The sequence below is a fragment of the Andrographis paniculata genome, unplaced genomic scaffold, assembly GCF_009805555.1.
Source record: "Andrographis paniculata isolate CXL003 unplaced genomic scaffold, ASM980555v1 Contig66END, whole genome shotgun sequence".
In the NCBI taxonomy this organism is placed as follows: domain Eukaryota; kingdom Viridiplantae; phylum Streptophyta; class Magnoliopsida; order Lamiales; family Acanthaceae; genus Andrographis; species Andrographis paniculata.
In genome coordinates, this window is record NW_026137602.1 from 4,925,650 (window position 1) to 4,939,176 (window position 13,527).

The 13,527-nt window shown below is 40.1% G+C and overlaps 3 protein-coding genes across 3 annotated transcripts; 1 reads left to right on the top strand and 2 right to left on the bottom strand.

The window, feature by feature from the left end:
* Positions 1-913: 913 nt before the first annotated feature.
* Positions 914-2,385, bottom strand: LOC127262782 (ethylene-responsive transcription factor RAP2-2-like). Its single transcript, XM_051291596.1, has 2 exons — positions 2,071-2,385; positions 914-1,975 (listed from the first exon to the last, which is right to left on the bottom strand). The coding sequence occupies exons 1-2, from the start codon at positions 2,285-2,287 to the stop codon at positions 1,185-1,187; spliced, it is 1,008 nt and encodes a 335-aa protein (XP_051147553.1). The 5' UTR covers positions 2,288-2,385; the 3' UTR covers positions 914-1,184.
* Positions 2,386-4,294: 1,909 nt separating this feature from the next.
* LOC127262864 (1-phosphatidylinositol-3-phosphate 5-kinase FAB1B-like) lies at positions 4,295-12,296 on the top strand. The gene is made up of 11 exons (XM_051291705.1): positions 4,295-4,893; positions 5,436-6,164; positions 6,848-7,001; positions 7,178-7,522; positions 7,666-8,493; positions 8,594-8,925; positions 9,101-9,224; positions 9,332-9,478; positions 9,855-11,360; positions 11,509-11,775; positions 11,871-12,296. The coding sequence occupies exons 1-11, from the start codon at positions 4,295-4,297 to the stop codon at positions 12,204-12,206; spliced, it is 5,367 nt and encodes a 1,788-aa protein (XP_051147662.1). The 3' UTR covers positions 12,207-12,296.
* Positions 12,297-12,608: 312 nt separating this feature from the next.
* On the bottom strand, positions 12,609-13,521 carry LOC127262865 (uncharacterized). The gene is made up of 3 exons (XM_051291706.1): positions 13,225-13,521; positions 12,977-13,128; positions 12,609-12,857 (listed from the first exon to the last, which is right to left on the bottom strand). The coding sequence occupies exons 1-3, from the start codon at positions 13,420-13,422 to the stop codon at positions 12,740-12,742; spliced, it is 468 nt and encodes a 155-aa protein (XP_051147663.1). The 5' UTR covers positions 13,423-13,521; the 3' UTR covers positions 12,609-12,739.
* Positions 13,522-13,527: the final 6 nt, after the last annotated feature.

The window sequence follows — 13,527 nt, forward strand, 5'->3', positions numbered from 1 at the left end:
TGATGGACTGACACTTAGACCACAATCCAAAGCAACCTTCCAAATTCCAAAAAATATATGCACCATCAAATCGATTATTAATCATTTAGCAAACGACAACAAGAAAAGAAGAAGAATCCTGATGGACAGGTTACAAATTGAAATATATATATATATACCTGGATCTTGGGCAAAGTGATGTTGAAAATCCTAACCTGCGCCCTGACATCTCCGAGTATCCTGATCATTTCTGCAGCAGAATCATCTTTCCTATACATGATGGCACTCACGTTGACACATTCGAACAGAACTCTGGTTTGGATGCTGACATTTTTGCTGAATGGTGGCTGGTGAAACTGGGGTGTCCTGATCAGCCCCACCACCAACCCCTGGCTCAGCACATGGAATCTTGAACTGTCGTAGCTCAGCCCTACCCTGTTTGGATTCTCAGCTCTCAGGTTGACTGAGAAGACCGACGAAACCACCAGGTTTTGGGAGGTTGTGTTGAGCTGGTACGACTGTATATTCACAGTTTGGAGGGAGAAATCTGGCATCTTGGGCTTCAAGATCAGAACAGTGCATACAATAGGGATCCCCATGAGGAAGATGAAGAGGGCTAGGAATATGAGCAGATATGAGAATGTTTTCCACCACACTATTTTCTGACAACAGCAACAGAGTGGTGTATTTGGGAACATTTCTGGTTGCTCCTCCACCTTCAGCCATTGATGAAATCATAGTGTCTCTAGAAGAGGTGAATTTGATGTCCTGCTGATTGTCAGATTATCTCCTCCTACATTTTTTTATTCCTTGCTTTCTTTTTGGGGTTTTCCCCCTTTTTTCCTTTGCACTTCAAGATTTCTCAAAGAAAGGCTTTTTAGGATGGCAAGGAATGAATGTGGCCCTTCCGAAAAAACACCCAAAAAAAGAAAAGTAGAATAATGAAATGGAGTTGAATATTAACATTCTCCTAGGAACAAACTGCACATTCTTACACCCATGTAGCCTCAAACCATCTCCCATTTGAAGCTCTAAAGCACAAATAAAAAAACTATACATAGATGTCCTGCTACTAAAGGACCAACCATGGCTCATACTCAACTCAAGCCAGCAACCATTGAATCTATGTGCACACCGCAGCCTTATTAAGACATAAGAAGGCGGCTCCTGAGTCCTGACAGCCATCGAGGACAAAGAAAGCAGAATCAGCAAGCACTGCCAAGCATAACCTGATGAGGATCATCAAAAGACCAAAGACTGATTGTACTGTCATCACCCTCTTGTGCTGCTTCTCCATCCACAAAAGCATTCACAGGAGTATTCCAGTCGACCTCAAGATGGTAAGGCATTTGGAAGAGCTTCATCTCATCAGAGAATTTATCCATGGTGCTCTCATCAGTACCAGACATGAAGTCCTCTGGCTTTGGCTTTGCTTTCTTTGCTGTTGCGGAATTATCCTCGACAGCAACTGCCGAGGTTCTAGATTTTTCTGAAGCCTTCATGGCTGCAGGGTTCTCACCCCTACCAAAGTCTAAGCTGGCAATTGAGATGTTGCTTCCTTGATTTGCTTCGTATGGCTTCAATTCAACATTGCCGTCAGAGTAATGATCAGAAAAGCCATACATCTTCAACGGTGGCTTCCCTTCCACGAAAGTAAATGGATCATGACGATGGTCACTATCGTTTTCCATTCTCATGCTCATCAAGTCATTAGCATTGTGGTTTTCCGTTTTCTGCTGATCCACCTTAGCTTTACGGACTGATGGCTCATGTTGTTCAGGGAAATTAATTTTAGCTTTACTGCCCCTGATCCTTCTGGCCTCAGAATCATAAGCTCTTGCAGCTTTCTCAGCAGAGTCGAACGTCCCAAGCCACAGCCGAGAGCCTCTCCTCGGATCGCGGATCTCAGCGGCCCACTTACCCCATGGGCGCTGTCGGATTCCTCGATACTGATTCTTCCTCTTTCTTTTTGTGCATTTTTCAGCAGATTTCAAACCTTCAAAATCGATCGGGTTGAATTCGAGACCAAATCAGGTATGGTGTTCAGTTTCGAAAGGGAAAAACCAAGGAAATAGCGTTGTTAGTTGTTACCTCTTAAACCAGAGAAAGCGAAGACCTGGTTATCGATATCATCGTCTGAGTAATCCTCAAAAACCTGCTCATCTTCGTCGACATCAAAGACCAATTGCGACCTCCTCTGGGAATAATTGGGAAGATAGTCCGAGGGATTATTAATGTTGTTGAGCCGGCGGCGCGAGGATCGGCTAGCCGGTGATATGCTGCCTGATATAATGGCTCCACCACACATGGCAGCTTTGGTTAATTTGAGAGAGAGAGAGAGAGAGAGAGTAGACTGTAACAGGCAAGGCAAGCTGCGATTGATGGTGGAACGAAGTCGGGGTTGGATCATTATTTATACCGAGCACCAGAGGAGCTGTTGGAAAAAGCGTACAAGAAAATGGGGGGAAATTGAACTAAATTAAATTTGTACGATAATAAAATACAATAATATTCAAATTTTAGGTGAAAATTTGAAAAAAGATAAAATTATAAATGAAATAATATACTAGTATTTTTTAGAATTTTAGAGAAAAATATTTTGAGAATGTTTGTCTGTACTTCACTTAAATTTATTGCTCCATCAGTCCCATAATTGATTACTTCTTCTAGTGTATAATTATATTTAAAAAAAGAAAAACAAATAATATGTGACAGACAACAATAGAAAATAAAAACAAGATCTAACGGAGTATATCTGATAATGCTGCCAGTATTTTTTTTTCAATTAATATGTATTTCAATCTCTTTTTCTCCTGCAAACTTTTTGGAAGATAATTCAATATGATATTCCTCAATTTTTTAATAAATCTAATAACAAGCTTTATTATGAGCTGCCTGGTGCAAATTGGGAATTTATTTATTAGGGTTTTGAAAGCCCCGTCTTACTGATGGGAAAGGGAAAGAGAAAGAGAAAGAGAAAGAGAAAGAGAGGAGAAGGTGCATTGCATGAATTGAATTAATCCAAATACGCTAGTCTCAACATGCACTCATCTAGTCTCAACAAATGGCTACGCTTTTGTCGTTTTGCTTGCTGCCCAACTTGAGGCAAATTTTATACTCCTATATATATACTTAATTTTAGCAAAACCAAAACCAAAACCAAAACCAGAATCGAATTCATCCCTGGTTTTAATTTTGTATGTTTTGTGTTTATTAATTAAATGTCGGTGGTTGGTGATGGTACCAAGTTGAGGGATTAAATTACTAATGAAATTGTTTGACACTAGGCGTTAAAAAAATTAATAATAAGAATACTAGTATTAGTTGTTAATTGATTAATAACCGATTCACGCACGTGTCATCATGTGATGGGATTTTATTTAGGGTCTTAATTTTGTGTTTTTCAGAGTTGGGGAAGCATGCATGCATTCATTCCTACATACATATATCATATGCTTGTTTCTCACAGCTGATTTCTTCCTTTCAACATTGGCATCCATGCATCCTTCTACGGTGCGGTTCTATTTTGATTATTTATGATAATAATTGATCAATTAAAGCCCCTTTGTATACCTTGGACTTGGACGTTGATTTTCGGAAGGAATGATCTAGGAATTAGTGATTCGTTTGATATTCCGCAGGTCGGAGTCAATTGTACCGCGACAGAAACACAAGACATTTGGATTGAATTCTCAATTGATTATATATACCCCGCAACTGGGTATCTTTCTTTGTTTCGATTGGGGTTGTATGGGTGTTAAGGTTCGATTGTTAATTACATTTCTTTTGGGGGCAAAGGTTGGTTTTGAATGTGGGCAGGGGGGGCTGGAATGTCGTCGACAGCGCAGGCTGAATTTTCCTCTTGTATGTATGTCTTGTGGGCAGAGGATTTTGAACTTCGAAATTAAGGTCGATTGAGAATTCTGTATTTCCTCATTCTTGGATGTTGGGGATTCTTGATCCAATAAACGGGTTGCCGTATGATTGAGCAAATATCAGCGACTTGAATATGATCAGAGGATTTTAACCAGCCTTGGAATTGAAGGTCTTGAGGAATTTTTACCCTTGTATTGTATCTTAAAATAGAGAGAGAGTTTAGAGAATTGATTGTGAATGGGGCAGCTCGCCATTCAGTGTAGGGTTGTTGATAAATGTGCTTTACTGTAAATGTTATGTGGATTATTTTGTATAGTGGAGTTTTGCCATTGTAATATTACGCCTTTGATACTCTGGCTCTGCGGTTAGTTGTGGAGGCTAAGAGTTACAAAAGAAATGAAAACATCACAATGAAAGAAAAAGGAGAGCAGTCTGGGCAATGGATGATTCGAGGAGATTTTTTTGGGATATGAGACACTTGCTAAAATCATGGATCCCATGGAGGTCCGAGACAGTACATGTGTCGAGGGATTTCTGGATGCCCGACCAGAGTTGCATGGTATGCTATGAATGTGATGCACATTTCACCTTGTTTAACCGCAGGCATCATTGTAGACACTGCGGGAGAATTTTCTGTGCAAAATGCACTTCGAATTGGGTTCCTACAGAGCCTAGTGAACCAAGTGCATCATTGAGAGAATGGGATAAAGTCAGGGTCTGTAACTACTGTTTCAGGCTCTGGAAGCAAGGTCTGACGGCCTCTGTTGATAATGGGCCACAGGTTTCTACCCAGGATGTTATCAGTACTTCACCTTCGTTAACCAGTTTCTTTAGCACCAAGTCTAGTGGAACTTGTGGTAGTAATGGCATTGCATTTGCATCCATCTCACTGTCTGCCAAACTCAGCCCTCATCAGTCAGCAATATTAGAAACAGCTTTGGAAAGACGCAGTGTCTCAGAAGTGATTGCAAATGATCATAGTGTGGATATAGCAGAACATAATAGCCCTGAAAATCAGTTTGGGTATACCCAACACAGGTTGCTTCTGGACCCCCCCTTTGACGTTTTTTGAATTCCAACTTCTGATACCCATACCTCTTTTAATGGACATCATGATTGTATGATTTGGTTTCTATGGCATGTGGTGGTATGCATTATGGTGAATGCAATACATGATACTTACAAAAACTAGAAGTTATTATTATTAAGGATGACATTGTTGCTTTCCAGTCTTCTTGCTTTTCAAGAACCTGTCCACTGATCCTGCTATATTTTGTAATGCCTTATTGTTTTCATTGTGATCCTACATTGATTTTCCTCTTTGACGGAGTTTGTGTTCGGCAGAAGCTCTGTTTAATGAATAACTGTAATTCTTTTTTAATGAAATTGCCATATCGACATGCTTTGGTTGTGTTTTGCTGATTCTTAACCCTCAGCGAAACTTCATCGTGAGATGTTCTACTGGGTGGAATATACTTCTGAGTTACTGCATTGTTAAACTGTTCTTCTAATTTATTGTATAAGCTTATTGATGTGATATGCAAAAACTAATAGTGCATGCACATTCCTAATGTGAAAAGGAGCGATGACGAAGAAGAAGAAGAATATAGAATGCCTCTCTACAGTTCCAGAACCAGTACTTATTCTCAAGTCAGTGGCTACTGTGGTCACGATCACTTGGATGATATCAACAGTGAGTACAAGTCATGTAAAGTTCATCCTGATGGATATGCTGTTGATTTGAAAAGTACAAGCAGCTCCCCAGTGCAGCAACAGGGTTATGATTCCGGAGCTTGTGAAGAAGAGGGGAGGCAGATTGTCAGTAAAGAATCTGAACACGACATTGGCGATGAATGTGAGGCACTTTCTTCTTCTTTATATGTGGCTGGAGATGTCAACTGTGAACCTGAGGATTTCGACAAGAATGGAGTTCTTTGGGTGCCACCTGAGCCAGAAGATGAAGAAGACGAGAAGGAAGCAATTGTAGTTGAGGAGAATGAAAATGAGGGTGCGAATGCTATTGGAGAATGGGGATATTTGCACAATTCAAGCAGTTATGAGGAACACAAGAGAGCGATGAAGAGTGTGGTTGGCGGTCATTTTCGGGCTTTAGTAGCCCAGCTGTTGGAGGTGGAGAATCTCCTTACTACAGAGGATAAAAATGAAAAGGAGAGTTGGCTAGAAATAATTACAGCATTGTCTTGGGAGGCTGTTATGTTGTTAAAGCCTGATACAAGCAAAGGGGGGCAAATGGACCCTGCTGGCTATGTTAAAGTTAAATGTTTGGCTTCAGGGCTTCGAAATGAGAGGTAAATATATCCTTATGATCAAACAAACTGCTGTCTTCTTCAGAATAACCTTGTTGAGCTTAGTGTTTGTTAAATTCATTGAGGTGGTGTTGTAGGACTAGGAAAGAGTTGGGATGGTAAATAGTTTAATCCAAGATAGAGAGTTTTTTTGTATAAGTACGTATATGTGCATTATGTGATTGTCTTTACCTACTAACTCATTAGACTCTCTTGTACATCTGTAATTTATTTCTTCTACTTTTAACAGGACATGTGTCTTGTTGTAAATGTTGCTTCCTCAGAAAGTTGTCTATAGGTTAAAAAGTAGTTTGTGCTCTCTAGAAATATGCAAATTGGGTTGGCCAATCTCTACTCTCAATATCTATCTGTCAGCAGTGGGGATAGCTTGGAATAATTCCCTTATGATTGAGTCTGACTTGGTCTTAGACCTGCCCAGACTATGCTGCTCAACTTGAAAGGAATGCCCAGCATCCAAAATGATGATATCAGAAATGCTGAGCTCTATTCCCTAGAATGAAACATATCCATTTATCACCTATATACACAGATGATTGGCCTTGGACATTTCTGCATTTTCTCCATGCTTCTTTCTATTCAGATGTGTGTTTTCCATAATTATGCCATGCCCCTTATTTCCAACGCAATAAATAATACTATCACTAACATTTTGCACTACCTACCAGTTTTGTGGTCAAAGGAATTGTCTGCAGGAAAAATGTGGCTCACCGGCGGATGAAATCCAAAATAGAGAAACCTCGCTTGCTGATCCTTGGAGGAGCTCTTGAATATCAGCGGGTTTCTAATGCCCTTTCAAGCTTGGATACACTGTTGCAACAGGTTGATATAATTTCATTTCCTTTTAATCATTTAGTCGGTAACTGGTCCTGGAATTCTTTGCTTTCGTGCTTGTTGCCGTTGATAATGGACTGATTTATTAATATGACTTTATGTTTGTACCTACATGTATATATATCTTTTCTTAATTTTTGCGCTTATAATTTTATTGTTTCAAGGAAACGGATCATCTTAAAATGGCGGTTGCAAAGATAGAAACACACAATCCCAACATTCTTCTCGTGGAGAAATCAGTTTCACGATACGCACAAGAGTACCTTCTTGCAAAAGGCATATCACTTGTTTTAAATATCAAAAGATCACTTTTGGAGCGTATATCCCGCTGCACTGGTGCTCAAATTGTGCCTTCTATCGATCATCTATCACCACATAAATTAGGATATTGTGACATATTCCATGTGGAGAGATGTTTAGAAGAGCATGGCAGTGCTGGTCAGGCTGGGAAGAAGCTGGTGAAGACACTGATGTACTTTGAAGGCTATTCAAAGCCACTAGGTTGCACGGTAAGCCAGTCTCTGAGAAAACATGACAACTATGTCTATAATGAGTAGACTTAATCCTCACTGCAGATAATTTCAGATGATGTTGCACAGGTTCTTCTTGCATACAACTTTTGTGATGATTTTCTGACTGTTGATTGCTTCAGATATTACTTCGGGGTACCAATGGGGATGAGCTGAAGAAAGTGAAGCATGTTGTACAATATGGTGTTTTTGCAGCTTACCACTTGGCTCTGGAGACATCTTTTCTAGCTGATGAAGGTGCCTCTCTGCCTGAACTTCCATTGAGCTCCCCAATCACTGTGGCACTTCCAGAAAAGCCATCCAATATTGAGAGATCAATCTCAACTGTACCTGCCCCAACAAGTGAAAACAACCATGGACCTCACAATGTTGAACTACAAAGGTCTAGTAGTGTTCCCACTTCAGAACTGTTCAAGATAATGAGTACAGCAGCCTTGCCTGAGAAAGAATGTTGTTCCGAGAACTTTCCAGCTCCTATGAGCTCTCAGTATGCCAAGTCCTTTGTCTTGTCTTCTGCAGAAAGCTTTCTGGATTCTACTTGGAACACTCCATCTCCTTGCCCTGCATCTGGCGATCAAAGCCCTGTTAATGCGGCAGCGTCATCAGAGGCAAAACGCTATGAAACAGAAAGTGTTGCTGTTGAAGGAAATGGCCATAACTTAGATCTAAACATACTTAGTATGCAAAATGATTCCTCTGATGATTGTAAGAAAAATATTTCAGATCCACTGCATTTGCAACTTGATGGAAAAGTTACTGAGGAACAGCCTGCTTTAAAAGAAGAGTTCCCACCTTCTCCTTCAGACCATCAAAGCATCTTAGTCTCCTTATCATCAAGATGTGTCTGGAAGGGAACTGTCTGTGAAAGATCTCATCTATTCCGGATCAAATATTATGGTAGCTTTGACAAACCACTGGGACGTTTTCTGCGTGACCATTTGTTTGACCAGGTAAAATTCTCTTGCTTATGGGGAAATTTTGAACATGGAACGCACTGTCTGAACTGTTATAGGTTTCTATGGGACTAACACTGTCTAATTTTTCTGATAGAATTATGTATGCCCCTCATGCGGGATGCCTGCTGAAGCTCATGTTCAGTGTTATACTCACCAGCAAGGGAGCCTAATGATATCTGTGAAAAAACTATCTGATGTTCTTTTACCTGGAGAACAAGATGGAAAAATATGGATGTGGCATCGGTGCCTGAGATGTCCAAGAATTGGTGGCCACCCTCCTGCAACTAGAAGGGTGGTGATGTCTGATGCTGCCTGGGGATTGTCATTTGGAAAGTTTTTGGAGCTTAGTTTTTCAAACCATGCTGCTGCTAGCAGAGTGGCAAGTTGTGGCCATTCTTTACATAGAGATTGTCTTCGTTTTTATGGGTAAGATCGTGTGCTTTATTTCCTTTGTCTATTTACTATGAATTAACATCATGAAGGTGTGCTTGTTCCTCAAAATAGGAAAAACAACAAATGAATGCACAATATTTCTTTTTACTGCATGGAACCTGAGGTATGAGATTAATCAACTGAGAACAATTGGTTACAATACTGACAGATTTGGACAAATGGTAGCCTGTTTTCGTTATGCTTCAATTAATGTTCATCAAGTGTACCTGCCTCCCCACCAACTTGATTTCAACTATGAAAACCAGGAGTGGCTTGAAAAAGAATTGAATCAGGTAAAATAAAATGGACCGTTTTCTTTTTTTTTTTACTATGTTCTTCTTTACAGGTTTCGGTAGAATGTATGTTCGAATTGATCTATCATTAACTATGAATCTAACAGGTAGTTGGGAGTGCAGAACATCTGTTCACTGAGGTGCGCAATGCCATTCAACTTCTGAAAGGGAAAAATTCTGGCTCTGATCCTGAATCAGCTGTTCAGATGCCAGATTTAGAAGGGCTATTGCTAAAGGAGAAGTTAGAATTTGAGGTCTGGGATCAGTTTCAAATTTTGAGTTTCTTTGTTAGTGCCTATAGATTGGATAACAGCATTTTTGTATGTATGTATTTGCATGTCATGTTAGCAAAGGACATCATTGTGTGTAAAAGCTGCATTCTGTTTCTGAAATTCCTTCTTTGTCTAGTTTTCATGGTAAAAGGGCCATCTTGACTGAGATATCTTGGAAAAGATGGATAAGGCAAACTTACATATTTAGTTCACTCTATCCTCTTGAAGGAAAAAACTGCAGCTTCACATTGTTTTTAGAGAGTTTTGCTATGAACCATGGCATGTGGAAATACAAGTCATAGGGCTTCTTTCTTCCCCACCCTATGTAAGTGCTCATGGGTGTATGTGATTTTGGCAGGCAACAATCCAGAAAATTCAAAGCAAGGGCCCAACAAAAGGCGAACCTACCATTGATATTCTTGAGCTCAATCGACTTAGAAGACAACTAATCTTCCAGTCTTATATATGGGACCATCGTTTGGTATGTGCAGCTGCTGATGTTGAGAACCAATCTAGTCAGGCTGCCTCTACTCAGAAACCTTTAGGTGATGCAGAGAAGATTTTTGGCATAAATGTCCCAGATAGGACTAGTAAAAGTTTGGATTTTTCTGAATACATTCCTGCAGATCTGAACCCTGAAAAAAATAATGATCGTGGGGCGAGTGATATGGCTGATCAAAGTTCCGATGAATCTGTGAACTTTGATCAAGGAAATGAAAAGTTACCGGCTCCTTCTAATGGGGCAAAGACTATTGATGAATCTGATCCTCTGATATCAGGTGTTACTGTTCGCCGAACTCTATCCGATGGGACTCGTGTATGTTTATCGGATACTCTTGATGCCGCATGGACGGGCGAGAGTCATCCAAGTATGAGGATCCCCAAGAACAAGAGTTTTTCTGGTTTAGCTGAAGTGGATGCTTCATTGTCAAGCGTAACAGACAAGTGGGACATGCAAAGCCATAGAGACGACCTTAGTCTATTCAAGTTACCACAATTGCCTTTCAAGAGTTGCACCAAAGTTTCTGATAATGTGGACGATACTAAGAGCTGGTTAAGCATGCCATTTCTTAGTTTTTATCGGACATTCAATAAGAACTTCTCCGGGAGTGTTCAGAAACTGGATGCATATGATCCAGTATACATTTCTTCGTTTCGGGAATCTGAACTTCAAAGTGGAGCCAGGTTGCTTCTTCCCGTGGGAGTTAAAGACACGGTTGTTCCTGTGTACGATGATGAGCCGACAAGCATGATATCTTTTGCACTCATTTCACATGATTATCATACCCAACTGAAAGATGAGTCTGACAGACAGAAGAAGGCTGTAGACTCCACATTGTCATCTTCTTCCTCGTCATCTACTCAGCACTCCAATGATTCAGGGACTACTCATTTAAGTCAATCTTTGGATGAAACTGCGCCGGAGAACAAAGGTGCTTTATCAGGAGACGAGAGCGTGCCATCCTCAACAGATTCTCATGCTTCATTCCCTTTGGATCCGGTTGCATACATGAAAGCTATGCATGCTAGAGTGAGTTTTTCAGACGATGGACCCCTTGGGAAGGTTAAATATACAGTTACTTGTTATTTTGCTAAGCGCTTTGAAACCTTAAGGAAAATATGTTGTCCGTCTGAGATGGATTATATTAGATCACTTAGCCGCTGTAAGAAGTGGGGAGCTCAAGGCGGGAAGAGCAATGTCTTTTTCGCCAAGACTTTGGATGATCGATTCATCATCAAACAAGTGACCAAGACTGAACTCGAATCATTCATCAAGTTTGCTCCTGATTATTTCAAATATCTTTCAGAATCAATAAGCACCGGAAGCCCAACATGCCTGGCAAAGATCCTTGGGATCTATCAGGTAAATCCAACTGAATTTAAAACTGTATGATCTTTTATCAAGTGTCTTGTTTTGTATCTAGGCATCGTTTTTATATGCTTAGTCAAAACAACAGGGCCATAGCTGATTTTATTGTATTTTATTTTATTCTTGTTTTCTGTCGGAAAAGGTTGCATCGAAACATATTAAAGGAGGGAAGGAAACCAAAATGGACTTCCTGGTAATGGAAAATCTTCTGTTCAGAAGGAATCTGGCACGACTTTATGATCTCAAAGGATCTTCTAGATCACGATACAATGCTGATTCTTCTGGAAGTAACAAAGTTTTGTTGGACCAAAACTTGATTGAATCAATGCCTACTTCGCCAATATTTGTTGGAAATAAAGCCAAAAGACTGTTGGAAAGAGCAGTGTGGAATGATACTGCTTTTCTGGCAGTAAGTATCGTATCATAATTAGCATATCATGGTCTCTTATCTTTTGTTGTTTTTAAATCTCTAATCCCCTACTTAACACTCTATTGTTTTTTCAGTCTGTTGATGTAATGGACTACTCACTATTAGTAGGGGTTGATGAAGAGAAGCGAGAGCTGGTTCTCGGGATCATAGACTTTATGAGGCAATACACGTGGGACAAGCACTTGGAAACCTGGGTGAAAGCATCGGGAATTCTTGGAGGCCCCAAAAATGCCTCTCCCACAGTCATTTCTCCAAAGCAATACAAGATGAGATTCAGGAAAGCCATGACTACCTATTTTTTGATGGTGCCAGATCAATGGTCACCTACTAAAGCTGTCCATAACACAGTGCAAACAGAAGCGCCCGAAGATAATTCAGAACATACACCAGGTATGACATCTGTTGAGTAGGTGAAGGTGATTCCCCACCTCATTCACTTACTAATGTTTATACATGTATATGCATATATGTATGTATATGTGTGTGTGTGTCTATTTTTTGTAGTTCCTAGCTAGCTTTCTATTCTTTGGGAGGCCCTAGATCTTCCATTCTATGATGCAGTTTGTAGGAAAAAGAATGTATATCCCCTTCATGGCTTAAATCTTTAGATGAGTTGACCCCCTCAAAAATGATTCTTCCCCCCTTCCCTACCTTCCATTTTTAGTAGACAAAGCTGTAAATTCATTTTTGTACCATTGATTCTGTTCTAAACGTTGGTCTGCTTTGTATATTCTACAAATCAAACAGGACAGGTTGGTGTATAAGCAAAGAGGAAGGGATATGTTGTAGTATGGTGTGTATATTTTGTGGAGTTGGTTGTTATTGTAAATTTTTGTCAATGATATATGCAAAAACAGAAGTAGTAGTAAAGCAACTATTGATGTTCCATATTCAAGTGGTGTCTGTATTTGTGAAAACCCACCCTGGGCTCGACATTTACTTATTACCTGAGTTTGTTGAATCTTTCTTCTAACATTTCTGCTTCTGCTTGCCTACTGCTGTGTGTCTCTGTGTCTTGTGCTAAACATCTCTGCAGCATCTCCACTGTTTCCACACTATTGCTGTCGCATATGAATGGAAGGGTGATCATTCAATATGAGTCATCTCCACCCTTGCTTGTGGTGATGATATGAAATGTAGCAGGGAGTTTTGAGGGTGTATTTGTTTGATTGTTTATTACCTTGAATGATCAGAATGAGCAAATCTTGACATCTGATGATGATGATGATGATGTTGTAAACGAGGGCCCTCGTCGTAGCCTTCACATACTATCTCCCCATTTTCATCTTTGTAGCAGACGATACCGGATGTTTTGTCCTCAAACACCACCACCTGCCACAGGAGCATCAGGAAGGTGAAAACCATGTATGTATGTTTATGAAAACTGCTACGGGAAATTGAAAGGTTTTGTTCTAGTCTTTTAACTACCTTGATGAGATTTTGATCGGATCTTGCTGGTGAGATGTGATGATGATTGCTGCTGCCACACATGGCTACTAGTCTACTGGTAGTAATTGAGCCTGCTGCTGCTGCTGAATTGATTCTGATTCTGATTCTGACTGAGGAGGAGGAGACATGGCTTGGAGTCAGAGTGGGGGGTGAGTGAAGGGACAACCTTGTAGCCATTAATCACCAATTCAATGCTCCCAAAAGTAAACATAACAACATCTCTAGAGAGAGAGGATGATGAATCCAATGGTATTATTATTATTATTATTATTATTATTATTA